Raw genomic sequence first — 26,583 nt, 5'->3', positions numbered from 1 at the left:
CAACAACAACAACAACAACATTTAGATACACGTGAAGCAGCTTTCTTTACACGGTAAAATCATTTGCCCAAGATTTCATAAAATTACCATGTAGTCCACTCTGATAAAAGTGATGTGTGTACTGAATACATTTCTATCAAGTGCATCATTTAAAAACGCTGGAAAACTGAAGGAAAAGCATTGATATTGTTTAACAACCATGCTATGCATTGTGGATTGTTGAAACTGTTGCATTTGAGGCAGAATTGTAACATATATACATGAATAAATCGCTCACAACGTCTAACGAAATATTTAAATAAAAACTTAATATCAAATATGAGTACTGCCCATATCTTCGTTCCCGTTCGGTAAGCGGTGTGTTCGATTATTGCATACATTTGATTGTACGATCACCGTATAACAAATAAAGATAAAATAGGAAAAGAATATGGGTTAAAGATAATTCTTATGTGAGATTAGCTATCTCATACAAGAACAGAGCAGGTTATGTTTATGAAATATATTTTACTTCGACTATCAATAGCTATATGACGAAAAGGTATATAGCAGGATTGGTTTATGTACTCGTGAGTTATATTGATTCAACAGCCAGAATACAATACGTCACGGTACTGCTCCTGCTCTGGAAATAAAAGTATGGTTGGAGATAAAAAGTCTCAATCACTCTCTATGAATACAACAATTGTTCACCACGCACGAATATCTCTTCCTAGCTAACATCTATAATCGTTCCCCATAGCATCTGAGCTACACAACTAGTGGCCAATAGCTATTGGATTATAGATGCAGTTGCATGATTGCCCTGGATCTGCCAACAGATCAATCCGCTCTGGGATGGACGAGTAATTATCTAACTAAAGGAAGACCTATTCTTTCACGAAAACCTTTGACTCACTGAGTATTATCTGCCCATAATACATCTTTGTTAGCTATAGATCCGATACACACATTTCGTAGGCAGCAAACAGTATACTCTTTATTAATAGCAGTAATTCTAGTTTTCCTTTCTTGTTATTTGGTTTATTTATGAAAGAGAAATAAAGACGGTGGTTTGATTTTCGTTAAGCTTTTGTGTTTACTTTCTCTTGTGCTATTCTTTATATTTAATCCTTAGTTAAAATCAGCGAATGTCATAGAAACTTTTCTGTTTCGATAAATAGGGTTCATACAAGGTTTGCTGCAGATATTATTTTGAACATGCATTGTTAACGCTTGCACGTTGAAACATTCCCTTTAGTATCATAAGTAATTCATATGTGGTAAGAGGATATGCTTCATACCGAGTTCTTAAAATCCTTATTATCCGGCGACGTGAGAAGGGAAGGGGGAAAAATCAAACTTAGCTTACCTTTTGGACTTTGGCCAACAAGAATCAGATTTGCAATAAAGGTAGCGCAAAGTAATAAAAATTCTACACACCTACGTCAACCTGACATTATAATAAGAAGATGGAAGTAGACCCTGTCCACATGGCTTTGGTTGTACAGAGTGATCTATTCTTGACGCTGTCCAAGCTTCTATAGCCCACTTTCATTTGAAAACTGTGCAATATTTGACACTTAGGTACTCTGAAAAATTGACTGATAAGCAAGGTGTCTGTTTGCCGGACTTTTCGCGACATGTCTCCCGTTTTTCAAAAACAAATGGCGGGACGTATCTGTCTTCTTTAAATAATGATAGCGAGGCTTAGACCTTAGATGAAGCTATTCTAGACGCACAAAAAACCAAGAAATCACCCATAGAGATAAGGAAGCAAATCTAACACTACACGTCTTCTCACTGTCTTTCCATCATGATAACAGACAGATGCGTCGCGATTTATTTTTTCAAGATCAAACATTTCAACAACAGCTTTCAAAACGAAAAGATGTTATTCTTTGCAGGATCCTCAGCTAGAACAGCATGATTCTCATTGATTGTTAGGCCAGCATTATCTCATCAGCTGCTAAATTCTTAAATGGTTTAATGCCATCCGCTTCTCCATTGATTGACCAGTCAAATTTTGCTTGTGGCAAAAGGAAAAAAAAAAAAAAAAGAAAAAAAAAAAGCCCATTTGTCTAGTTCACTTTCTATTTATTGCCACATAATAGTAAAGCTATTTTATCTGTCTTTTCCATACTGCTCTACCTTTTTTTTTTTTGTCTCAAAACCACCCTCTCTTCTCCTAACACTTTTGTCTAATTGCTTGAATGAGATTACGGAAGCAATGGCTGGCATGCTCTTGTCTGCTCTCCTCAATGACCATGTGCATCGCTTGTGGAATGTAAAGTCGAACTTTGTTTGTAACAAGGAAAGACAAGAATGCTTACTTGTTGTTTTTCCCTCCTTCTAAAACCATCATTATCCTACGGTTAGAGCGGTTCATAATGAGATAACCTACAGATCTTTGGAGATGTTTGTACCAAAGACGCGTGTAGAGCAAGCTTACAAAGAGGATGTCATAGCATCTCCTGGCTTTAGCCAAGCAGGCTCATTTTTTCCTGACTGGTAACCTAGATTTTTTTGCTCTTTCATCAAAAAGAGAGAGGAGATTAGTGATCGAGCGTTTTTTTTCTTTTTTTTTTTTCCTTTTTGTAACAAAAAGGGGATATCAGTGTTTGGGAAACAATGAGCAAGCTGAGGAAGGTATAACGCTTGGATTTTAAAACGGAAATATGAGGAGACAGGTATGTTTTAACATGTACTTTTTCCTTTTTTGTAATCATAGCGCATTGGCCAACCTTTATCAAAACGGCCATTCATTACATCAGAGAAACCTATCCAATTTCCCAATTTCATACGGATCCACATGTGAAAGTAAACGGAAGTTTGAGAAGGGGAGGGGAGGGAAGATGGGCGGGCTTGTCCATTATTTTGTCTCAATGTTTTAACAGTAAGCTTTTTGATTGTGTGTGTTAGGGTTTGATTGCCTTTGTATTTGCCATCATGTCGCACGGGATGGCCGATGTCCAATGGCACAGTCTAAGAGGACTGGAGGATTATTTCATTGCTGCTATGGCTAAATCTGATTTTCATGGGAATAGGGAAGAGGCGCATTTGGCAGCTGATGCAGGAGCAGAATTCACTCTGAGGCATTCAACGAGGCTTGATTATTTAAATAAGACATGGCATGTACCTATCAAAGATATTATAGAAATCTACAAACGCCACTATAATGCAACTGCTACAGAGGAACGACAAGTGCCCTTAGCGTCTCATATCCAATATTGCATGACGGCAGCCTTTGCCGCTTCTCGAATTGATGTCGAATTTGGCGGTTACATGTTTGGCTATTACGGATCCAAAAGTCCATTTTTGACAGAAGAAACCTTTGATTATTATAAAGGAGGTAAATAAGGCGATGATGTCGCACAAAGGTTCCTTTTTTGATTTTTTCTCTTATTTCTTCAAATGAGATTCGTAGGTATCTCACATCTCGCAGGTAGCGTTGCTGACTGCTATTCAGAGATGGTCAACGCTTTTGAGAAGGGGATAGCCTATCAACAACCCGATACTTTATGCACCGACTTCTTTCGAACAACAGACGCAGCTTCATCTACCACCATGCACAGACAGCACTGTCTAAAGTACCCTCAAGCCTCTTTCCTAGCTACAGCCTATCATGATACCCTTCAACAATACTACGACCCCACAACAGGGGTGCTTACACTTACTACCTCATCCGCTTCCTCTCCGAAAAGTTCTACCGGCATTCCTAAAGGAGACGATTCCTTGCCACTGATACGGCACATGACGGATCATTCTACTGTCAAGCGCCACGACTTGAAATTAGCTAATCAGAGACAGCAGCACCATCAGCGACAACAACATCCATTTGAGATGCCTGTGTCAACAAGTTCTATTGACACTGTTTTACGCGTGAACAAAGGGTCAATGGAAAGTGTCTCACAGAAAAGCCAATGTGCCAACATGTTTGACGACGACGACTATTCTGTTCAAACACTCAGTCTTTTGACGGAATCCAATGTTGGATTAGGACATCAACTGGTGCAATGCAACCACTTTTATAGCAATGCGACAATGAGAACAACAGAAAACCATATAGCCATTTCAGCACCCTATTACCAACAAAAAGGTGCTGTGTTCATTCTAAATAAAGAGGACCTCTTTGATGCTCATGGCGGCGACAGAACCATCGTACAAGATATTCGTCACTTGGCCCATACGATGTTGGAAGGGGACGTTCATCATGGACGATTCGGCTGGTCAGTCACTGCTATGGATATCAATCAAGATGGATTGGATGACCTCGTCATTTCGACCCCCTTTGGCGAGAAAAATGACGAACGTGAAGGTGGTAAAATTGAGATTTATATTTCTTTGCCACAATCGAGCGAGAAAAAAAAGATGGATTTCAAAAAGGTTGAGCTTCAATTGACATTATCAACCCCACAGGAACAGCAGCAGCAGCAGCAGCAAAAGATTTCGTCATCATCTTTATTAGGTACGGTTTTAGTTTCTGTTGCTGGGTTATTTCCTCAAGAAAAAGATCGGCCTGATCGTCAGGACAACCGCTTCAATAGTTTAGTGGTAGGCTGTCCACTCTGTTCGTCTTTTTCTGGAGCCGTTGGAAATCAAGTAAAGTGATGTTGGCAAGCCTTTGAATAAGTACTATTATCATGAAGAGAAGGGAACAGAAACATAGCTAACATAGAGTCAATGGGGGGGCGGATATGGGAATAGGCCGGAAGAGTGTACATTTTCAAATCCTTTGTTTCAAAAGAAATACTCCACGATAGCACAAAGATGGTAAAGGAAGCAGATCTCATCATCGAAAATCCTAATCATGAGGAAGACAACTATGATCATTTCGGTGAATCCATCTTATTCATGCAAAAAACGGGCATTTTGCTCATTGGTGCACCTGGATATTCTACAGAGAATAAGCAAAGGGTTGGTAGAGTTTATGCATTTGATATGAGGTCGAACAAATTAAAATGGATCGTCACTGGTTCAGAGGAATTTCAGCAATATGGAAAGTAAGTATAACAGTTAGATTCAAACTGAGTTTTTTCAAAAAGGAACCCGCGGTTGTGTATTTTGATGAGGTCTCTATGATGGACACTCTATGCGACACTAAATTTAGCCTTTTGCTAATGTGGATAGAGTCTTGGCTACGGATAAGAATCAAAGTGTTTTACTAGTATCGAGTCCATCTGAGGTGAGATAAAATATATGTATCTTTAACTAAGCATAGTCAGAAATTAACCGGATTCTTGTTCATGCAGAAAACAAAGTTTCGTTACCGTCAGAGTTATTGGCAAGCTGGAACCATCAGACTCTACGATTGGAGCAGATTTATACCGAATATGAATGACAAAGAAGGTTTACAAGCCGAAGTTGACAGAGGCAAAAAACCAAGGGAGTTTAATACAAGCCATGGTATGACAAGCATTCTGCTTGGACGTGCAAATGCTGGTCACTTGGGACAATCTTTGTTTCTGTTGAATCAAGAACTTTGGATAGGCGAGCCTATGTCTGATAAGGGTAGGCTAAATCACAGATAGCTAAGATCGCTCAACACATCATTCAAAGCTAACCTACACCGTTTCTATGCCGGAACAGAAAATGGAAAAGTGTATCGATGGCGATTTGGACATAACGAACAGCATAATGATAATGAGATCAAATGTATGAAAACCAGTAGACAGCTATTGGTAAGCAAAAAGCGGGTGGTTGCCCGTTCCCTGTGCCTGAAGAAAAGAACCCGCGGACTCTGATTTCAAATTATTGTCCCCTTACGTAGGAACGGTTTGGTTCACAGATCGGACCATTGGGTAACAATTTAGATGATTCACCCATTTGTATCACCTCACAAAGATATGGGCAACAGAATGCACGGTGAGTAGGTAGTACAGGATCATAAAGAATTAAAAAATGTAACCTATTTTTCACTTATGCATCCCTTTAGTCATACCGGCGCTGTCAATTGTCTCTTCAAGAAGAAGAAGGAGCCGTAAATGTCAATAACCGTGTTCAATAGACACTCCTTCACCATCTTAAAATGGAATTTGAAGCTACACTCTCCAAGGCTTTATTCAATAAGCCCAAAGAAACGAAACCTAGAATACTTCTACATTACCCTGTAACTGAGACATTTTACCGCCTTTTTTATCGGTGTTTAAAAAAGTTTTTTCATTGCCCTGACATAGACAACAGCAGCACATTGCATGATGAATGTGAAAAAGAAGATCCATTTGGAACCTAAAACAAAGTCCCAAGTGGTTATAAATAAAAATATTAAACCTATCCCAAAAGAAGCGCACATACACACACCAAAAAAAAAAAAAAGAAAAAGAAAAAAATAGAAGCCCAAAAAAAAACATCTTCTCTTTTCCCGGGCCTTTTCATCCATTTTTTTTTTTTTTTTTTTGTTGTAAATCGAGAATTATTGATTCTGTACCTTTTTTACTAATCTCTCTTTCCTTTTTGTCCCTCCATTTATTATTAACGTCCCCTTCTTCATTTGCCTTTCCTTATTTCGATCATCCTTCTTTACACTTGAAAACGATAGTCACATTATGCCTCAGAAGAAAAGAACAGCAAGCCGTAGATCTGAGCCAAAATTATTCCGTTGTACAGGTTTTGGCAACTGTGATATGGTGTTTACCAGAAGCGAGCATTTAGCACGACATGCACGCAAACACACAGGCGAGGTAGATGAATAAAACTTCTTGATTGTTCGTTCAAGACACTCAATCTGTTTTGTTTCTAATTTTGAATAGAAACCTTTTAGATGCGTTGTACCTAATTGTGACCGTATGTTTAGTCGATTCGATAATATGATGCAGCACACACATACCCATAACCGTCAAAAGAAGAAAGAATCGGTTACAACCACGAGCTCAAAAGAACATGGCCAAAAATTGAACAGCACCAACCGTCCCTACTCTGTTCATCCCAAATCGAACGACAGCCATCATCCATCAAAGATATGGATGATAGACAATAATCATCAAATATTACCTGGCCCGATGCAGCCATTTCCCAGTCATTACGATAATTCCCAAACGCCTTTATCGCCGAACAGTGGTGGCCATCCTGATGAGGACGGTAACTATCCTGCGTATCAACAGCACCACTCCAGCTTCCATCCTTATCTGCCTCAGCAACAGCCATATAGTAGTACGAGCACACCTATGTGTTATACTGCGCCCAATACACCGGCGCCTTACCGCCAGCATCACGAACAGCTTCCTTCTTTATCCTCCATTCCTCCTCCACTACAATCCTCACACACAACCACCACATTCACCAGCAGTAGCAATCCGACAACACCGCCTGCTGCTTCTTCCTGTACCTTTCCTTCTCAACATGACGATAAATCCACCTCTTATATGCCAGATTATTTCAGCAGTAAACCTCGTTCTTCTCACCATCATCCAAACGAGTCATTACAGTCTCGAGAGGCTGAAGGAACATCCATCGACAATACCATCACTTTGCTTAGACGAAGATTATCCTATATAGACCTTTCGACCCCTATTCAAGAGCTAGCTGGCTCAAGTTACCGTTATTCTCCTACCTGTTCATCCCACACTACAAATAATGATCCTAGAAGAAGCCTAACTACTAACATTACCGCTACCACTACCACCACCACTACCAGCACAACAACAACGACTACTATGACAACTACCAGTAACGCAACAACAGACTCAGCAGATGATTCTTCGACCTGTTCCGTTAGCCATCATGGTGATACCCGCTATAAACCAACCGGTATTGACATAACGCCTGATGAATTTGAGGCCTTGCAAGGTTTCGGTAAATTCTGCAGCGAAGCTGTGACTCGAGAGCCCATGTTGATGACACGTATCACGACTTCACCCACCAGTTCCATCACTTTACCCATAAAACTACCTCCATTACAACGGTGTAGCAGCACAATTTCACCAACAGCGATGATTACAAATTCTATCACTAATTTATCATCGCAAATCCATGCTTTTCGTCAGCATATTCCAACCGCTCATGAGTCGTATCAAAGACCGATTCGAATCAGTGGCAGTAGTAGCAATAGTAGTTGTAGAGTAGGATCCTCCTAAATCAACAGTTTTTGTTTCTTTTTCATCATGTATTTTTACTAGGTCCAACTTTTGTATATTGACATCCTCCCTTCCATCCCAATCTGCACTGATGTATAACCCAAACGGTTGTCTCACTTTAATCACTCCTCTTTTCACTTCTGTCATTGTAACCTCGTTTATTTTTATTAATATTATAACTATAATTATTATTTCAGATTCCCTTCCATTTTTTTTTTCCCCCCAAAAAAAATCACCATTATGTAAAATGAGAGAAAAGAAAAAAAAAAAAAGAGAACTACAAAAAGATTTATTTTGCCTAACCACAACGCCCTATTTATAATCATTCAAATTTTACAATTTAAAAAACCAAAATATCTGTAGTTCTTATTTCTATTGTGAAGAGAATATGAATTCAAAAAAACAGGTGCCCTCGATTTTTTCTTTCTAGGATTTTCTTTAATTTTTTTATTCAGTTTGTTGTGCCTTAAAGTAACGCCCAATAGAAAATAGAATAAAAAAACTCTTCGCTTATTCATTTTTGCTGCATCAAAAAAGAGAGCAAGGATATGCGGACGTTTAATTACTATGATCCGGACAGTTACTACTGTTATGCACAGTTTCATGACAATCCTCTACCAAACACAACTGATGGTTTCGACGGTAAACCTATACATGAACCTCTCTGTCTCTAATCTATCAAAGCCAACGGATGTTATACGTTTTATCAATTGTCGCTTAGCAAAAGAAAAAGAGTAAGGCGTCTTTTCGGTTAGGTCTACAGTAGCTAAACGCACAACTTATCCTTGTAACCCACCTTGCCTATTTTAATTCAGATGTAAACGAGTACAAGCTGTGCCAAAGTACATTAGAACTGAGGGGTTTGCTCTTCAACTAAATACCGCACTTGATGGATACTTTTTACAACATGTTTATATTTCCATATTCTTTGTAACTGCTCTTTAAAAAATGGACACGAATCCTATAAATTGAAAAGATGATTGTGCACTATCATTGTCTGAATAATTCCTCGCTCATGTTCCCCCCCATATACCTAAAATGTCAAACAAGATCTAAGGGATGATTTTGGGGTTGAGATTTTTACAATGCAAGTAACGTGTGTAGTAAGGAATATGTAGTTATATGTTTAATTTCCAAATAACTTGGAAAGAATAAGAGATAATCGAGGTGCAGTTCCCTACTAAATACGTTAATAAGTTTAGATTGTTGTTGGCGTGTTTTCATATGAGAGAGAAACCACTCTATGCACATGTTCAAGCTTGTATTCAAAAGCCAATGTCGACAACTTTCAATTGAAATACAAAAATTTATTGTATTACACCATAGTAATATACAGTTATGAATATATACGATAACAAAACCATAACTGTTATTGCCAGCCTATTGCAGGCAGAGAATTCTGTGACTCAATAAAAACGAGAACCCGCAACAATTTTTCAGGTACCTAGAACACTGTCAAATAACCTTGGGAACCTTTGTCCTTTTAAACGACAAGCAAGCTAACTCTGTTATCTAAAGCTTATAAATGTTTCAGAATGGTTCCGAGGAAAGAGAGACGCTGTATTCGACGAATATTTTTATCTCTATAACTTCTATAGGTATCTTTTGATACGCTGTTAACATGGGTAACTATAGGCCTTATTACTCTAGACGCTACTCAAGTTAGATCAACTAAATGTCTGACATATCCACAATAAAAAGGCAGAAAGCCAAGATTAATAATCATACTAGCTTCGGGTTTAGACAAAGCTGCGATATAACTGGATGGAATAAATCAGATTTTTGAGACGTTTAAGTTGGGATTTGAGCCAGTACCGTTCTGGCGACAATAGCAAAAGGATTAGGTTTTGTCTTTCCAAATCGGAATGCTGATAAGCATCATGTTTTTTGCTGCATTGATATCACGGTTCCATAGTTACTTACAAGTTTTGCATACAAGGATACTACAGCCACGGATGGTGTCTTATGCTTCTAATGCGTTTAAGCTACCAAGTAGATGCTTTTTAAATCTGATTCTTGTGCTTTTCTTAACAGATTTAAATTTCTGTATAATAAAACTTTTGTGCATAAATAGGGCTGAAAAGTTACGAAAAAGAAGGGATCTTTAAGAACCTGCTGAAAGATGTCTTAAATATATTATTTTTTCTGTCTAAACTTTTTAAGAGTTTTGTCTTAATTATAGCCAAGGAAACTGTATTCCGATTTTTTGGTAATAGAGAACTGACTCACGCTCTTCTGACCCAATAAACGTCTCTCTTTTTCCAATGGACATACTTGATTGGCTACAACGGAATTATAAGCTGCACTTAAATGCCCCCGTTCCTCCCACATTTTTTGAGTATGATCTACAGCTCTTATCATCATTCTACGATCTAAGGCTGACAGGACAAGATATACTTTTGTACAAATATCGTGAGAACTATACGCGTCATTTGTGTATCCAGGACTATCAAAAGCTTAATCAATGTCTATGTATGACTTTAAAAGGGAAGGACTCTTTTTTTTTTTTTTTCTTACTATGACTTCAAATTTATAATCAATAGGTGTTTAAACAAAACTCGGCAAAAGCGGGGGCGGTGTTAAAAAGGCTGCTGAAAGTTTGGGCATATGACTTACAATATCCCGATATGGTTTATTAACAAAATTGATTGGCTTCGGGTTTAAGCGATTGGATAAGCAAGCAGTTTCTTTTTGAAACCTTTAGCAAAAAAAAAAACCAAACTAAATTACTTAAATAGCAAAACTACGGGGATCAGATTTGAACTTTTTTTTATTGTGTTCTTTCACGGCTAACAACTACGACTACTGCTACTATCACCATACTACTGTAATATAGTATACCTCTTCTTATCTTCGTTATATCTACTATTATCGATACTCTGTATCTATAGCCTAATTTAAAAAGAAAAGAATAAAAAAGCCAGAAAAGTTAGCTGATCACAAAGAAAGAAAATAAAGTCAAATATGTCTATGGAATTAAGAGATCTGGATAAGAAGCACACGGGGGACTTTCAAGAGGGGCCTGTGACATTTGATGCCTATAGTGGTAAAATTAGTTTTGCATTTCATCAAAAGTAGGGTTGCATTGTCTTGTGTGTACTGATGAAATTTCTACAGAGGCCGAATTTGAATATGCCGATGAAGGCTTCCTGGATGTCAACCGTGAGCATGCAGGTTCGTCTTTCCTCGCTTATTTCAACGTTGTATGCATTGTGGCTGGTACCGGTACTCTTGGTATTCCCTATGCGCTTAAATTAGGTGGCTGGATCGGTCTTGTCATTTTATTTCTGTCATGGGTAATGTCTGTGCACACGGGTACGCTCCTTATCCGTTGTTTGTACGCCAATGGCAAACGTCGTTTAGGTTCATATAAAGAAATTGCTACCACCTGCTTTGGCGCTGTGGGAGGTTGGGTTGCTTTCTTCTTCAACACTTGGATTCTTCTTGGCGCACCCATTCTGTATATTGTTCTTTCCGGTTCCAACCTCAATGAATTGTGCGCTGGTACAGCAGCAGATATCGGTGTGTTACCATGGAGCATCGTCTCTTGCGTCATCGTTGCTATTCCATTTGTATTGGTGAAAAATATGAAGGAAATCGCTGTCATGTCAGCTCTTGGCGCTACGGCTACTCTTATTGTCGTCATCATCGTATTGGTGGTTGCCTGTATGGATAAACCACATTTGACAAATGTACATCACGATACAGTCATTTGGTCTCAATTTCCTATCGCGCTCAGTACCATCTCGTTCAGTTTCGGCGGTAACGGTGTCTATCCCCATGTAGAAGCTTCTATGAAGAAACCCAAAAATTGGCCCAAAGTAGTAGCTGCTGGCTTATCCACATGTGCTGCCCTTTACTATCTTGCTGCTATTCCAGGCTATTACGTGTATGGTGACAGGGTTGTCAATCCTGTTTACAACTCCATCAGCAATGGCGTCCCCAAAATCATTGCTATCAGTGTCATGACATTCCACGTTCTTGCTGCTTCACCCATCCTGCTCACTTCTTTTGCTCTAGACGTTGAAGAAATGCTCAACATCACCGTGGAACGTTTCGGTAAAGTGAAGGAATTCATTATTCGTGCGCTGTTCCGTATCTTTCTCATTGTCGTTGTCGGCATTATTGGTGCTGTTATTCCCCATTTTGATGACTTGATGGCTTTGATTGGTGCCTTTGCCAATTGCGCCTTGATTTTCATTTTCCCTGTCATCTTCTATCTAAGACTTACGGGTCTCCGTAACAAGCCTATTTATGAGCTTGCTTGGTATGCTCTTATTCTTTTGCTTGGTGTCGTAGGCCTCGTTTTTGGTACCATTTCAGCTATTCAAGCTCTTGTTGCTGATTTCAAATCTTAAGAAAAATCGTGTATTATATAGAATTATGCATTTTATTTGCCTTTTTCTTTTTTTTCGTACACATCTACCCTTTATTGTGTATGTTTTGTAAATAGTATTTCTTCATACAAAGTATTGTACATATAATAAATCATCCCTCTCTATTCAATTCTTTCTCTTGCTTAATGAGAAGCGTTCATTTATTTATAGCATTTTCCAGACAAAAGGTAAAGTATTAGGACTTGGCTCAAATGATGTTATTTGAACGAAATCAATAAATTATTAATGAATAAAGTCACTCAAAATGTAAGGAAAGTAACAAAAAACTATGGACGCTTATATTGGACCTGTACGCACCCATTGTACGAAAGGATCTGTTTCCAATTCAACTAATTCTACGACAAAGTTCGCGTTAGGACATTCGCTGTTGCTGTTGCTGCTGTTTCTATTATTCTGGTGCGTAGAAGAAATGATGTTCATTGTCAAAGAAGAGTTTGCATTTGCACAGAAATCCATACTACTACGGCGAGACGTGTTAGAGGCAGGAGCAACACTTTCCACAATGCCACTGCCAGTGAAAATACTAGAAGGGCAGCCAGATTTGCAAGAGTAGTGTTCAACCAGCAGAGTAGAGGTCGGATCAGCGTCGAGTTCAGCGTTAAGATGAACCATTGAATCGACATCATCGTCCTTTGCTTCTACTTTATCTGACTTCAAAGCCATTGCAGTATCTGTCTTATTAGATGTGATGGCATGAACGATACCAGATACACTTGCTTGTTGTTTGCTTGGTGAAATATTGGATTTGCTGTGCTTTTTAGCCACAAGGTGATACGGGTACGCCATTTGATGACACAACTTTCCAATGAGGCACTTGACCTTAGGTTCAAGAAGTTGGTATTTTCTTGTCTGAACATCTGTGGGATGGATCACCTCACGAAACATAGATGGAGTGAAGACGGGCTGTTGCTGTTTCTTTTGCTTGGTGTGAGCAAAGGCATTCACACAACGATATCTCACAGAACACTTGAGCCTTTTTAAAGCACCCATTGTAGAGGTCTTCTCCTGCTCATCCTCGCGCACAACTGAACCTGTTCGTTTTTTAATGGGTAAATTAACATGGGGGACACGGAGAACGACAGTTCTAAACATGATAGATCTTGTTAGCTGGTTTACAAAGAATGGTTGGAAAAAAAGCCATAAAAAAAGACAGTAAATTTGAGAGTTTTTGTTTGAATTCGAGGGAATGACCTACATATTTTTGATGCCCCATATCCCTTTCCACAGTAAACAATTTGAACATTTTTAACCTTTATGGTTTTTTTGGCTGCTCTTTCACTCAATGGTCAAGCCTACCCCTCCTTTGTAAAGCACGCAGCTTTTATTTGCAAAGAGCGAGCATTGTGTGAACGTAATCATTGCCATCCTCCAGTGTTAACCTTGAATCTTTTCACGCGCCCATACAACAAGGAATTAGATTAGTTTATTTGTGTGGGGAATGCTTACAGAAAAACAAAAGAATTTTGGAATTGCTTATGTGGAATGTCTATACGTAAAAAGGAAAGATTATACAAACAACAACATTTTCATGCATTTTACCAATATAAGGTTCCGTGATTAAGCTTTTTTTGTACGCCTATTGGCACATTGGACTACTAAACACCATGACTTAGAAAATAGATACATGGTTGGGAAAAATCGACATAGACTTCTCATTTACTGGCGAACCTTTATAGATCATCTTGAGGATGAATGAGCTTGTACAGAATGTTAGGAAGCCGTAATAATTTCCACTCATTGCATACCTTTTGAAATAACCAGCCAATAACGAGCAACATACCCTGTCTATTCGTAAAGTATTGGCTATATCTTGTTGGAATTTATTGTCGAGAATGTTTGTTAGTCCTAATCTTTATCATTACTCATATTAATGCTTCTCTTTTGATTAGCTAGGGTTTCAGTACTTATAATAATAGGGTTGTGATACACCTATTGTTTCCCTGCTTCCGATTGTGTCGCTTCTATAAAAAATGTATTGAAATGAGTCGCGTACAGCAGTAGTCTAGTATTGACAATTTATATTCAAACCGGTGATAGTGTCTCTTCATATTAGAGAGAAAAGCGTCTCAATGCATCCGGCTTTGTAGGCATTGCTTCAAATTTTTCATAAGCTGGCCCTTATAATAGGCTTCTCCTATAATGACGGCAAACAGTTATCAAAGAAACTTAATAACGGAGTTTTCGGCATAATTTCTGTTGGTTAATTAGCTTTGTGTGCCTTGAGATTCTCTGTTATTTGAATCCGTTAGTTTTTACAACGCAAACTGAATCGAATTTGATCAGTAAAGGAGAATGACGAGCATTCCGGACAATAAGTTGGAGCTATTACGCTCCAAGATAATGGATCATGGAGGCATAGAGGAGAAAGTCGAAGGTTTGCAACTGAATATGCGATAAGATCTACCTCATCTGTTTCACTGACGATTGTTAAATTGGACACTAGTCAATCAAAGACACCTTATCGATAAAATTCTGGCAAGATATTCAGCTGAATATGTTTTATATCGGGAACTTATGCAGAATGCAGGTAGAATCATTCTTTTTGATTTTGAATAGTTACGAGGAATATTGACACATTTGAGCTATTCTTGACACCATTCAGATGATGCTTCCTCAAGTGCTGTACAGATACATTTTCAAACAAACGACGCCTCACTAGGCAATAATAAGCAACCCAACTTGTCATCCAAATGTAATAAAATTATTTTTAAAAACAACGGTATGGTTTTTCGGCCTGAAGATTGGCAACGGTTGAAAAGAATTGCTGAAGGAAATCCAGGTAAAAAATAGATATTGAGGGTTCAAGATCAAATGAGTAACATTTTTTGACATAATGCATTTTTTATTATTGTGACAGACGAACAGAAAATTGGGGCCTTTGGTGTAGGCTTTTATTCTCTATTTTCAATATGTGAAAACCCATTGTAAGTTAAATACAAGTTGATTATGTTAATGCAAGTATAATGACGGCGGATAACTGATAATGCCAACCTTAGCGTGTCTTCAGGGTCGCAATGTATGGCTTTCTACTTTAAAGGAGATCAGCTATTTGCAAAACGAGCAGATATTCCAACGGATGAAAGTTCAGATAAAGTATGGACGTCTTTCTTAATGGATCTAAGAGAACCTATGGAAATGCCGAATATCGACCATTTTACCAGGTTTTTGACGACAAGCATGGGCTTTACAGCTAATTTGAAAGAGATTACCGTGTATTTCGATCAGCAAATCATCTTTCGCATTCGCAAACGCGAAGCAGAGCCTAGGGCTATGTCAGTAGATGCCCATAAAATGCTTCTCACAACAGTTCCAGCAAAGATGTTTACATTATATGGAGCAGATATACGGCCCATCCAACTGGACGCTGAAAAGTACACGCCACCTTCTATTTTCAGTCCGCTAGCCAACTTGCTCTCATCCTCAACAACCCATAGCACATCTACAGTGACGAAAAACGAAAGTGGCTTGCCCGTTGAAAAAGGCAGTATTTTTCTTCGTGTCGTTACGGGCTCCGTCAAAGTCAATGTAAGTCAAAGCTTTGAGAAAGAAATGGAACGTTCGACCAAAAAGAAACCCCCAAAGATGACAAAGATTCAACTGGTTTACACTGGAAAAGATGAATTGGATGCTTCTGAAAATAAAAACCAAATGTTTAGAGATTTAATCCCGTTCCCTCATCAGGGCCGGGTATTTATTGGATTTCCTACCCATCAGACAACTGGCTACTGCTGTCATATGGCAGCAAGATTCATTCCTACTGTTGAAAGAGAAAGTATTGATTTTGCTGATCGATATATAAGCCTTTGGAATAAAGAACTATTGGTTATGGGTGGGTTATTGGCAAGATTGGTTTATAATGATGAAATGGAACAGATCAGAAGACTGTACGGTGAACTAGTAGGCCATCCAACTGAAGTGGATAAATCGGGAAAAGAACAAGATAACCAAGACAATGCCAAATTGCTTTTGGAAAAGAAAGCGGGCCATGCTTTGCGTTCATTTACTTTCCAACCTTCAACGCCAAGCGGAATTGTGAGTCAAGTTCAGGAGGAGCATTTTTTCAAATGCTGTAAAGTACCCCTGGATATAATGACTTCACATGGTGTCCGTTCTATCACGGTGGCAAGAACTGTTCCAGATATAACAACTGTTGTAGGCCATGATGTTACTGAGTTATTAAATTCATTTATCAAAACTATTCCTACTGTTACTTGGGCTACATATCAATTGTGTAAAGACAGCATTGACATTTTAAAAAACAATAAGAAATTGTTATTACCGTTGGGCGTACAGGATGTATTGAAAGAATTAGATCAGCGGTCTCTAAAGCCTGCTGAAATGGTGGCCTGTATGAAATGGTGGATTGAATGCTTTAAAGGCAACCAAGCAATTCCTGCTGATACAGTTCAAATTATCAGACAAAACATGGATGGTGTTTGCTCTCAGTTTCTGCAAGCTGCTATTATTGAGCATAGTAACATTGACGAAGAGAACAGTAACAATACTTCTGGCCTTCTGCAGCTTTCTCAGGTTAGGTGGTGGCTGAATCCAAAATTGATACCCTTAGATATGCCTGTTCCTGATGATACACTACCCTTCTCTATCTCTAAACATTTTTCTACTCAAGATTTGGCTAGGTATTTTGGCAGCTGGCATGAGTTGAATGTTGGCCAATGGCTTCACTATATTACTGAACTAAAGCCTACTACCGATAAAGCCCTCACTCTTGAGAACTCGAAAGAGTTTGCAGAACGAGTTCTTCATTTAGTCAGTAGACAGTACGGTCATTTGTCTAAAGACTGGCAAGTAGATGTGGTTCATCTATTACAGTCAAAGAGTTGCATACCTACGAAGCTTGGTATGAAATTTCCGCAAGAAGCCTATTTTCCTTCTGTCAATTTGTTCGGTGATTTGCCAACGTTGACTATTTCGCAAAATAAGCATATGATTAGCCCCGACTTTCTGAAAGCATTAGGTGTGAGAGAGGTGAGGTACGAAAGATGCTCAGGTCTATCATTGTGCTGTCCTTAACATGAGCTTTTTTTCTTCAACCGTCATATTAGGATATCGAATTGCAGTTAGTTTTCGATCGACTTATATCCGGTGGCAGTTGGTCCCATGTTGATTTGGTCAAGCACCTTATTTCTCGGCAATCACTGTCCAAGGAAGAACTCCGTCGACTACGGGAAACGGCTATTTTCTCCAAGGAAGGAGAAGCACCTACCGTCAAACAAGTCAGCAGGAAAGTCACTACGGCTGCTTCATCGACTTCTGCGGATGGAGAAGATAGCAATCAGCCCGAGATCGTCACCAAGGAAGTTTACAAGCGATACCTAGCTCGTGACTTATTCACGCCTACTGATATTGCGCGTCGACTTCAACTGCCTGTCATTGACTGGCCGTCGCATCGATGGAGACAAGGCAGTGAGGAAGCAAAGCTCTTGGAGAAATTAGGATTGAATGATAAGCCGCCTCTGCCAACATTGCTCGCTTGCGCTTCTCCTCCAAATCCTCCTTCCGGGGATAGTACCGTCACGGTTGCCGCCATCCCCAAAGAGAAGAAGGCCAAAATGTTTGCTGCCTTAAATTACCTTGTAGATCATTATCAAGACTATGCATCTGTTTATGATGCAAATAACATAGATGTTAAGTTTATACCTTGCGTCGACCGCACTTATGCGTCTCCGCGTGCTTGCTTTACCAATCCAGATGTACAGCTGTTAGGCTTTTCCGTTATACATCCTGACCTCGCAGGCTACCGTGATCGCTTAGGTGTAAGAGAAAATCCTAATGCTCAGCAGTTGGTTCAGGCCTTTTTAAGTCATTCCACCAAATTCTCATTGGTGGAAAATCAGGAGCATGTTCGTAAAGTATTTGAGTATATGGCGACACGAATGAGTGACATCTCGACTGAGCACTGGCGCCAACTTCAACAGTTTCCATTTATTCCTATTTTACAACAAAAACAACAGGAGGACAACAGCATACCGACATTAATAACGACAAGAGTGACACCATCTCAATGTTATTTTGAAACCGAAAATTCAACGTCAACTTTCATCAAAGAATTGTTCACTTATGTCAACTTTGGGCAGCTGGCAAACAGCTTCCTTTGCTCTTGTGGCGTCAGGGATGAGCCTACCACAGTGGAACTGGCTACCATGCTTGTTAAAAATCCTCAAAGATTATGGGAATTGAGTGGTGGAGGAGAAAAATACCTGGGGTTACTAAGGGAGATTGCCAGTCAATCCTATTCGTTCAAGAACAACAAACAATTATTAAGAGACATGAAGTCAACTGCATTTCTCGTCGGCATCAAGCGAGTTGTATTTTCTGAAGAAGAGCGGAAGGAAGATAATGTTAATGAAGTGAAGGAAGAGGAAAATAGTAAAGATATTGATAATGGATTTATTCAGTACACACTTGCTAAGGCGTCCGATATCTTTATCAGTGATGATCCTATTGCTCAACAATTGTTTTCACCATTGTCAGCTCCAATGGAACCAATGCTTGAAGAATTTTATAGAAGTTTGGGCAGTGCAGGCTTACACAGGTAACTATTTCATTATGGTGTTGTCATTTTTCAGTGAAAACATCCATTTTAATGATATCATTCGATTTACGTACTTCGTTGAATAGCCAAATCAGAGAAGCTTATTCTTATAAAAGTAACGTCGGCACAACTAATGAAACAAAGAAGATAGCCCAAATGATATTCGAGCGCACGCCGATTATTCTTTACCAAATACTGAACGACAATCCTGAACGAAAGAATGAATTCTTGCATGATGAAAAATACCTGAAGCAGCATCTCAAAGTAATTCAAGTCAATGGCCTAAAAATCACACGTACGTTTAAGCATACAAATGAAAAGTCTGTTCAGCCTACCACATCTTGTGTAGACCGCAGCAATTTTATTATTTATATCAGTGACCCACAAAATATTGATTACAATGACGTCGCCCAATCTCTCTGTAATTTAATATTTGCTCGTATACGAACCAACGACACTATTATCGTTGAACGCTACTTGACAACAAGCTTGATGAATCTCCGTCGTAAAGGGATCCCCGTTGATCGAATTTTGAATCTGCAGAAGCAACAGCAAACACGAACAACTTTTTCGTCGTCATCGTCCTCGGTAAATACAGCACGGCCGAACTCTGAAAATGCACCATTGATATCTGCTAATAGCCCATCCACGGCGCCAACTTCAAAACAGCTGGATGAATACACGAAGCAAGTACAAGAAGTCTTCCCTGATTGCCAAGAGGGATATATACGCCAACTACTTACTCAGCAAAAGACTGACCATAGCCAAAACGTTATTGATAAATTACTTCATGATGAGTACCCCAAAGTGACAGTTGCGCAGCAGCCATCTGTTATTTCCGAGGAAAAAGAAGAAGCCAAGAAAAAAGCAATGCAGAAACAACAATCTGAACGACAGACAAAACCTTCTGGACTCATCAGATCACTATGGTCCTCCTGGAAACAATCAAACACCAATAATAGTTCACTGTCTTCGACACCCATGACGACCGCACCATCTTCACCTGCAGATACAAAAAAACAAGGTGGAGAAGAGGACTCCAGTGCTACATCTTCAACTAAAGGGAAGCTGCCGCCTTCACAAACGACAATCACACCTCAGTTTACTGAGAATATCAAACAGAATCTCAAACGTGCTATCCATTCTTGTAAGCCTTACGAAGGTCAGACAATCTATACACCACCTCGTATGAATGAAGTACGAGAAGCAGCTACCTACTGTGATAGTGCTTCGGGCAAAGATTTAGTTCATGCAGGCAATGTGAACGGTATTGAATTCTATATTCACCGCAGTCTTCAGGCTGAGGATGTGTTAGATCAATACGGTGCTGCTATAAGCCGTTTTAAGGATGTCCTTGTGCAGCTTAGTCAACATGTGTTTGAGCTTCGACCCAAAAGTGTGAATATCTTTTATGACACAGCGGGTCCTACTATTGCTTTTAACTTGAGCGGTAGTCTGTTTATGAATTTACGCTACTATCTTGCTTTGCATGACAGTGAAGACGAAAAGAGTAAAGGCAATCAAAATAGCAACCGTGGTAAGACTCTGATCTACTGGTTCATGACAATTTGTCATGAGTTGGCGCATAATTTTATCGGTCCGCATAACTCAGAACATGAATTCTATATGTCATCGTTTGCAGAGAACTACATCGAGCAATTGATGCTGTACATGCAAACTACGGGATTAATCCCTTCCTCTTCTAATATTACCGCAACTACAAATACTACTACAGATACTTGATAATGGGTCCACAACTACATTTTGAGCCCATGCCAATTTTGTAACTTCCATATATACAAATATACATATAATATACCTTCAATCTCATTTCGATCTATAATGATTAGGCATATCATATCCATTTTCAACCCTTCAAATGTGTCGTAAGGATAAGAAATGGATTACCTGCAACCCATCTACTACTACAACTTTTTGTTTTGTTTTTTTCCTTTCTTGACGTGTAAATCCATGCAAAGTGAGGTGTAAACTGTATATCATATATTACAAGTATATGTTGTGATTTTATTTACGTTGGGATATCTTTCTTTTTTTTTTTTATACGTATAAATGTTGCATTGGGCGTATACTCTATTTTGACACCTGTCCTGGCGATAACAGCAGTTGCCACGATAGAAGTATTTCTGTATTCTTGAAATAATTATCGTCTCCTTTCCAACGTTCCATTATTCTTCTTCGGCCTCTAACTTTGCTTGTTGTTCCTTCATACGGCGTTTAAAGCTATCATGGTCGGGCAATCAACAGAAAAACAAGGATACGTTATGAAACTGATCGAAACTACTCTGTCATAGTATCTTTATGTGGACTATTTACTCTTCGTATTGACATTTTTCATACGCATGTCGTTCATTTTCACACTTCCATGGTAAATAAAATGTTTCGCCTCGACATTTGTTGAGCGGGATCAGTAAATTGGCGCAATAATCTCTATATTCAAGAGGAATGCGAGATTTCGCCATATCTTTTTGACTCGCTTTTTCTGTTTTAATAATTCAACGGGAAAAAAAATATATAGTTTAGACATAAAGTTCAAGTGTTTGAGGCCGACTTTAAGTCATTTTGTTCGGATGGTTTTACCTGACATGTCTTTATCTAATGGAGAGTGGGGAGGGCAGTAAGGATAATTGGAGAAAAGAAAACACACAGTTTTTATCACCTGTATGCCCTTTACCCCTCGTTGAACAGCTTGCTGCTTTTACCTGTGCCTTAGAGAATTCAGCTCCGAGTGCCGGAGAACCTCGATTTTACGTCACCCCCGCAAAAAATAGTTTAGGTGTGGGGAAGTTAAAAGAAGAGCTTTTATCATTGGCAGGAAAGATGCAGGCTGTTCAAGTTTGAGAAAGTCAACGTCTTGAGAACTACGATGAACTATAATAGACATCTTCCACTGAGCCATTTTGTTATTGAATGAAGCTATCATTTGCGCTTAAAAAAATATACTTTTGGAAACGTCTTTTTCGACGAATAGACTGCTTGTACAAACGATACATGTGCATATAAGTCGATGCTGTAGTGTTGCATGCCGTTTACATTCGTTGCAGTTCAAAAATTCGAATACTCAGTAAAGGTAAACTACACTGATGGCAAGACCTTGGGTGACCATTTCATTTTGTATCAGCTCTCAATGGTTTTAATTTTGCTGCCCAATGGTTAAAAATAGCTGCAAAGCCTTTTTTCAAAGGATATACATATTATATTATTTCGAATGCCAAAAGGAATAAAGATAAACGTTTTTTGACGGTTCTTTTACGCCCAGGAAAATGCGCGTTGAAACTATAGATAGTGAGCAGCAGATATGCGCTGCCAACTTCTAACGCAAGTATAGCGATGCATGACTGCCTAAATGGCCATTGATGATTTCTATAAATTGCTTCTACTGTAGATGGCTATTTCTCATCCTCTCGTTCGTTTCCTTTAAAAAGAATCCTCATTGGAAAGTCTACATATCATTCCATACTCCTTCTCTTATAACATCTAAATGGCAATAATTGACTACCATTGGGTCGAATTTCACCTATACTTCTCTACTAATGTCTGCTGCCTGACGAGCAGTTTCAATAGTTCTATCATCTTTCAATGACGTTCAGTCAAAGGTTGGGGCTTTTTTTTTTTTCCCTACCTTCCCGACAATTGCTGCGGCTGCGGCATGAAGCTGCGGCGGTGTCAAAAAAAAAAGGACATATCCTTTTTTCTATTTAAGGTAGGTCCACTTTCTGCATTTTTTTTGCTTTTTTTTCAGTTAAATATATTTAACTAAAACACCCAACTATTACAAAGAAACATCATGCCGCGCAAAGTAGCTTATAGTGGTAAAAAAAAGAGAGAACAACTGAGACAGCGAAACGCTAGGAAACAGGAAGAAGGTACACCAAAGAAACAAAGACAGACAGAGCCCAAAGAGAAACGGGCCATTTGGACATAATTGAAAGATTAAAACGAGCACGACCCTAATATGAACCACCCGTTGTTGTGTCTTTTGATACGTTCTTAGAATCGCGTGCAGATCTGAGTTCCTTTGATTATTTCAGTGGCAGAAAAGCAGATAGTCGGAAGAAACATGTAAAGCATGCATCTCTATCAGATCATTTTGTACAACCAAAGGAAGAAGATATGGAAGCAGAAGACTTTTTCCAAGACCATGATACTGAAGCTCTTGATGATAATGAAAGGTAGGCCAAGATAAACTGTGCCTTTTTTTTCACGTTGTTTGGATTTTGCTTTTATTGATACCAAGATGACACTCTAGGCATAAGTTGGTTTCTGTATTCAGAAAATTAACGCATCAAGAGATAGAGGCTGAGAAGCTAAAAAGTATGCAGCCCTTGGTCCGCTTCCCAAAGGTAACGAAATCAGTCCTAATGTCACTTTTGAATGTCAATGAGAGTAACATAACAAACGTAATAGGAATGTTTGGAAATCAATCCGGAGACAGACAGGTATGTGAAGGAGTACCTTGAGTTTCCAAAGCGACCTATTTGGAACTATACTATGTCAAAGGAAGAGGTTGAGCAACATGAACAAGAAGCATTCGACCATTGGATGCAATCGATGGAGGAGAGATATGGAGAGTCAAATCAATTGAGTTGGTATGAACGTAATTTAGAAGTATGGCGTCAACTGTATGTATTATATTTATGAAAACGCGTACGCTGTTGATGTGACAAATGCTCACCTTTCCCTGGTATACTTATTCTGTTACAGGTGGAGAGTGCTAGAAATCAGTGATGTTTTATTGATTGTCATGGATATACGAAACCCTCTACTTCACTTCTCGCGTTCGCTCTATCACTACATTACGCAAGAGCTGAAGCGCAAGATTATCGGCGTCTTCAATAAGGTCGATTTGGTATCGGACTTCACCGTGTTTGCATGGAAGAAATATTTTGAAGAGGAATTTCCCGAAATACAGATTGCTACCTTTAGCTGTTTCCCAAGAGATCCGCAGCTCATAGATGATACTGCCACATGTAAGACGCGTAACAATGTTTGGAAAAAAAGACTGCAAAGTCATCTATTTTGTTCCACTAAATGAGCGTTTCTGACGCAATGTTGTAGTCGCGTTGAAAAAGCAAGCAAAAAGACCCAAAAAACGATATTATTATGCCCAAGGGGTGAAGGAGATATTGTCTTTATGTCGAGATATGGTAGACAAACCAGATGTCACAGTAGACTGGAAATCCATCATTGCTCAATATGATAAGGATGAGACGAACAAACAGCAACATGATAAAGACGATTCTGACAGCAGCGACGATGACGAGAGTGATGATGAGAGTGATACAGGCAGTATGGATGGGTTAGACGATACGTTTGGTCATTTTCTGGAAATCACCGGTGAAGAAATAAAACCACACAAAAATTACATTACGCTTGGTTTAGTAGGCCATCCAAATGTGGGTAAAAGTAGCTTAATCAATAGTATCATGCAACGTACCGTAGTAAGTACGAGCAAAACACCGGGGCATACCAAACACTTCCAGACAATCCATATTGCAAAAAATGTAAGGCTTTGTGATTCGCCAGGACTTGTATTCCCAGCACTTATACCTAGGTCACTTCAGGTAACACCGTCATCAGTGTACATTAGCTGCGATCAGATCAGCATCACAAAGGGGTGAGTGGGTTTTCAGTAATTAATCCAGTTGCATTTGTTAGATCTTATCTGGTATGTACCCAATTGCGCAAGTTCAAGAACCTTATAGCTCCATCCGTTATCTTGTAAGTTTAGTTAATACACCATTTTCTCTTGCAAATCGAGAAGGACTCAGTTATACTAACTTTTTTGACAAATTTAACACGCAACATCTGTAGGCCGAACGTATTCCGTTAGAGAAGATATTAGGGTTAACTCCTCCTATCAACTATGACGAGATGAATGATCCAGATTATTATCTCTTAAATGCAACCTCCGAAACGTCTGCCAAGAATCCAAACGATTATCCATGGTCAGCCTGGAGTATATTGGAAGGTAAATGAAGATAATAATATAAATGACGGGGAAGAGAAAAAACTGAGTTCATATTAAAATGCGTTGATTTTAGCTTTTGGTGATCAAAGAGGGTTCCATATCGCAAAGACTCCAGCACCTGATGTTTACAGAGGTAATGTACTTCTTGACGTGTAGTTAAATATCGTAACGACATGAGCTAAACAAACGCCCTTTGGTAATCTTTTTTTTTCAAAAAATAAAAAAAACCCAGCTGCCAACACTATTTTGCGTTTAACAGCAGAGGGCAGAATTCTACTTTCTTTCAAGCCGCCTGGTTATTTTTCAAGCACAAAGTATGAAAAGCTACGTGTACGTGATGCAGATGCAGCAAGAGCCACATCATCAGCGCAAAGTGATGAAGAATCTTCTATTGAAAAAGAAAAAGTACAAGAAAACTTGTTGATCAACAAAGGCAATATTTATGCCTTTTTGTCGGATTCTGAATAAAAATACACATATTTTTTTTCCCCAAATTACGTTTTTCTTTTTGTTCCTTTTCCCGCCCGTTGTCTCACAATTTTAAACATTTTCGTCTCTTAGCTTTCGGTTGCACTTCTTGACATCATCATCCTCTTTCCGCTTTTTTTCGTTTTTGATTTTTCGCAACGTTATTGAGTGACGGATTAGCTTTGTTGGCAGTGATATTAAACTTCAAAAATGGGTCTATTTACAGATGATGTTCAAAGGACATCTATCTCTTTATACATTGGTAATGTGTTCGACATATCTGTGGTAGAAGATGAGGTATAGAGCCTAACAAAATGCCATATAATAGAAAGGTTATCAAACCTCGAAGAAATCGATTGGTACCTTCTTCAGCAACTGACAGAGAGTATTCAAATGCAAGAGAATGGACCAAGGGAAGCAGTAGAGACTATTCGAAAGAAATTAAAACATGGTTCTGTTCAACAAAAGCTGAGAGTATTAGAGGTAAGACGTCTAGGTAAAGTTAACATGTAGGCAAAATTTACAAAAACTATGCTTGTCTCATCTATCATGGCTTTGCTAGGTTCTCAAATTACTCATGGAAAATTCGAACCAGCAATTTCATCGTACGTTACTTTTGTAATTGGTTTTTTTTTTTTTGTCAATTTGACGGGCTTCTGATACTTTTTGTTCATTTCTGCACGGAAAAACATAAAGGACAATTCGCTGCAAATGAAAAGATGATTGAACGACTCGAAATTATCTTAACTTCTCCAGTAAAGCTTTAGTATGCATTGATGAAGAGAACGAAAAAGCAGGAGGGCCTAAACCTTTTTTTTCCATGCGATATTGACAGGTTGAAGACACATCAGTTAAGAAAGAGCTCATATCTCTTTTAGGTGCATGGTCTGCCAAATATAAAAGCGAATCCAGCATGCGTGTCATTGTCAATTTATACAGCAAAGCTAGAGGAGGCGGTATTCCACGTGTAAGCTTAGAGGTTTTTTTCATTTTTTTTTTCTACAGGAAAAGCGGTGGATAAAAGTAGAGTGTACCATAATGGCTGATTTTCTTATTTTATTTGTATTGAAAAAAGAGTCGTCCGAGAGCCAATACAGATACGAGTAGCAGCAGTAATGGCACAGC

At 38.8% G+C, this 26,583-nt stretch overlaps 8 protein-coding genes across 8 annotated transcripts; 6 read left to right on the top strand and 2 right to left on the bottom strand.

Moving 5' to 3' along the window:
- Positions 1-2,739: 2,739 nt before the first annotated feature.
- On the top strand, positions 2,740-5,990 carry BDF20DRAFT_657581 (uncharacterized protein). Its single transcript, XM_053075961.1, has 8 exons — positions 2,740-3,331; positions 3,407-4,581; positions 4,687-4,982; positions 5,110-5,164; positions 5,232-5,490; positions 5,569-5,660; positions 5,750-5,848; positions 5,915-5,990. Exons 1-7 carry the CDS (start codon positions 2,929-2,931, stop codon positions 5,846-5,848), a joined length of 2,379 nt encoding a protein of 792 aa, XP_052934189.1. The 5' UTR covers positions 2,740-2,928; the 3' UTR covers positions 5,915-5,990.
- A 534-nt stretch (positions 5,991-6,524) lies between these two features.
- BDF20DRAFT_914954 (uncharacterized protein) lies at positions 6,525-8,051 on the top strand (the record flags this gene model as incomplete). The annotated part of the gene is made up of 2 exons (XM_053084255.1): positions 6,525-6,659; positions 6,729-8,051. The coding sequence occupies 2 exons, from the start codon at positions 6,525-6,527 to the stop codon at positions 8,049-8,051; spliced, it is 1,458 nt and encodes a 485-aa protein (XP_052934188.1).
- Positions 8,052-8,618: 567 nt separating this feature from the next.
- On the top strand, positions 8,619-9,748 carry BDF20DRAFT_837462 (uncharacterized protein; the record flags this gene model as incomplete). Its single annotated transcript, XM_053079053.1, has 3 exons — positions 8,619-8,785; positions 8,867-8,981; positions 9,650-9,748. The coding sequence occupies 3 exons, from the start codon at positions 8,619-8,621 to the stop codon at positions 9,746-9,748; spliced, it is 381 nt and encodes a 126-aa protein (XP_052934187.1).
- Positions 9,749-11,015: 1,267 nt separating this feature from the next.
- Positions 11,016-12,409, top strand: BDF20DRAFT_824390 (transmembrane amino acid transporter protein-domain-containing protein; the record flags this gene model as incomplete). The annotated part of the gene is made up of 2 exons (XM_053077888.1): positions 11,016-11,097; positions 11,169-12,409. The coding sequence occupies 2 exons, from the start codon at positions 11,016-11,018 to the stop codon at positions 12,407-12,409; spliced, it is 1,323 nt and encodes a 440-aa protein (XP_052934186.1).
- Positions 12,410-12,724: 315 nt separating this feature from the next.
- On the bottom strand, positions 12,725-13,540 carry BDF20DRAFT_914952 (uncharacterized protein; the record flags this gene model as incomplete). Its single annotated transcript, XM_053084254.1, has 1 exon — positions 12,725-13,540. One exon carries the CDS (start codon positions 13,538-13,540, stop codon positions 12,725-12,727), a length of 816 nt encoding a protein of 271 aa, XP_052934185.1.
- A 1,200-nt stretch (positions 13,541-14,740) lies between these two features.
- On the top strand, positions 14,741-20,744 carry BDF20DRAFT_837459 (uncharacterized protein; the record flags this gene model as incomplete). Its single annotated transcript, XM_053079052.1, has 7 exons — positions 14,741-14,822; positions 14,892-14,975; positions 15,051-15,227; positions 15,306-15,372; positions 15,445-17,434; positions 17,512-19,001; positions 19,088-20,744. The coding sequence occupies 7 exons, from the start codon at positions 14,741-14,743 to the stop codon at positions 20,742-20,744; spliced, it is 5,547 nt and encodes a 1,848-aa protein (XP_052934184.1).
- A 452-nt stretch (positions 20,745-21,196) lies between these two features.
- On the bottom strand, positions 21,197-21,499 carry BDF20DRAFT_808856 (B18 subunit of NADH:ubiquinone oxidoreductase; the record flags this gene model as incomplete). Its single annotated transcript, XM_053076575.1, has 2 exons — positions 21,197-21,242; positions 21,336-21,499. Coding segments are annotated over 2 exons (210 nt in total), but the record flags the coding sequence as incomplete, so codon positions are not given.
- Positions 21,500-22,699: 1,200 nt separating this feature from the next.
- BDF20DRAFT_882839 (P-loop containing nucleoside triphosphate hydrolase protein) lies at positions 22,700-25,510 on the top strand. The gene is made up of 8 exons (XM_053081750.1): positions 22,700-23,191; positions 23,269-23,362; positions 23,427-23,641; positions 23,724-23,989; positions 24,078-24,583; positions 24,678-24,740; positions 24,834-24,990; positions 25,064-25,510. The coding sequence occupies exons 1-8, from the start codon at positions 23,133-23,135 to the stop codon at positions 25,144-25,146; spliced, it is 1,443 nt and encodes a 480-aa protein (XP_052934182.1). The 5' UTR covers positions 22,700-23,132; the 3' UTR covers positions 25,147-25,510.
- The last annotated feature ends 1,073 nt before the right edge of the window (positions 25,511-26,583 follow it).

Source organism: Mycotypha africana (assembly GCF_025528875.1).
Source record: "Mycotypha africana strain NRRL 2978 chromosome Unknown BDF20scaffold_8, whole genome shotgun sequence".
Taxonomy (NCBI): domain Eukaryota; kingdom Fungi; phylum Mucoromycota; class Mucoromycetes; order Mucorales; family Mycotyphaceae; genus Mycotypha; species Mycotypha africana.
Note: the sequence above shows the minus strand (reverse complement) of the source record. Positions and strands in the feature narration are given on the sequence as shown.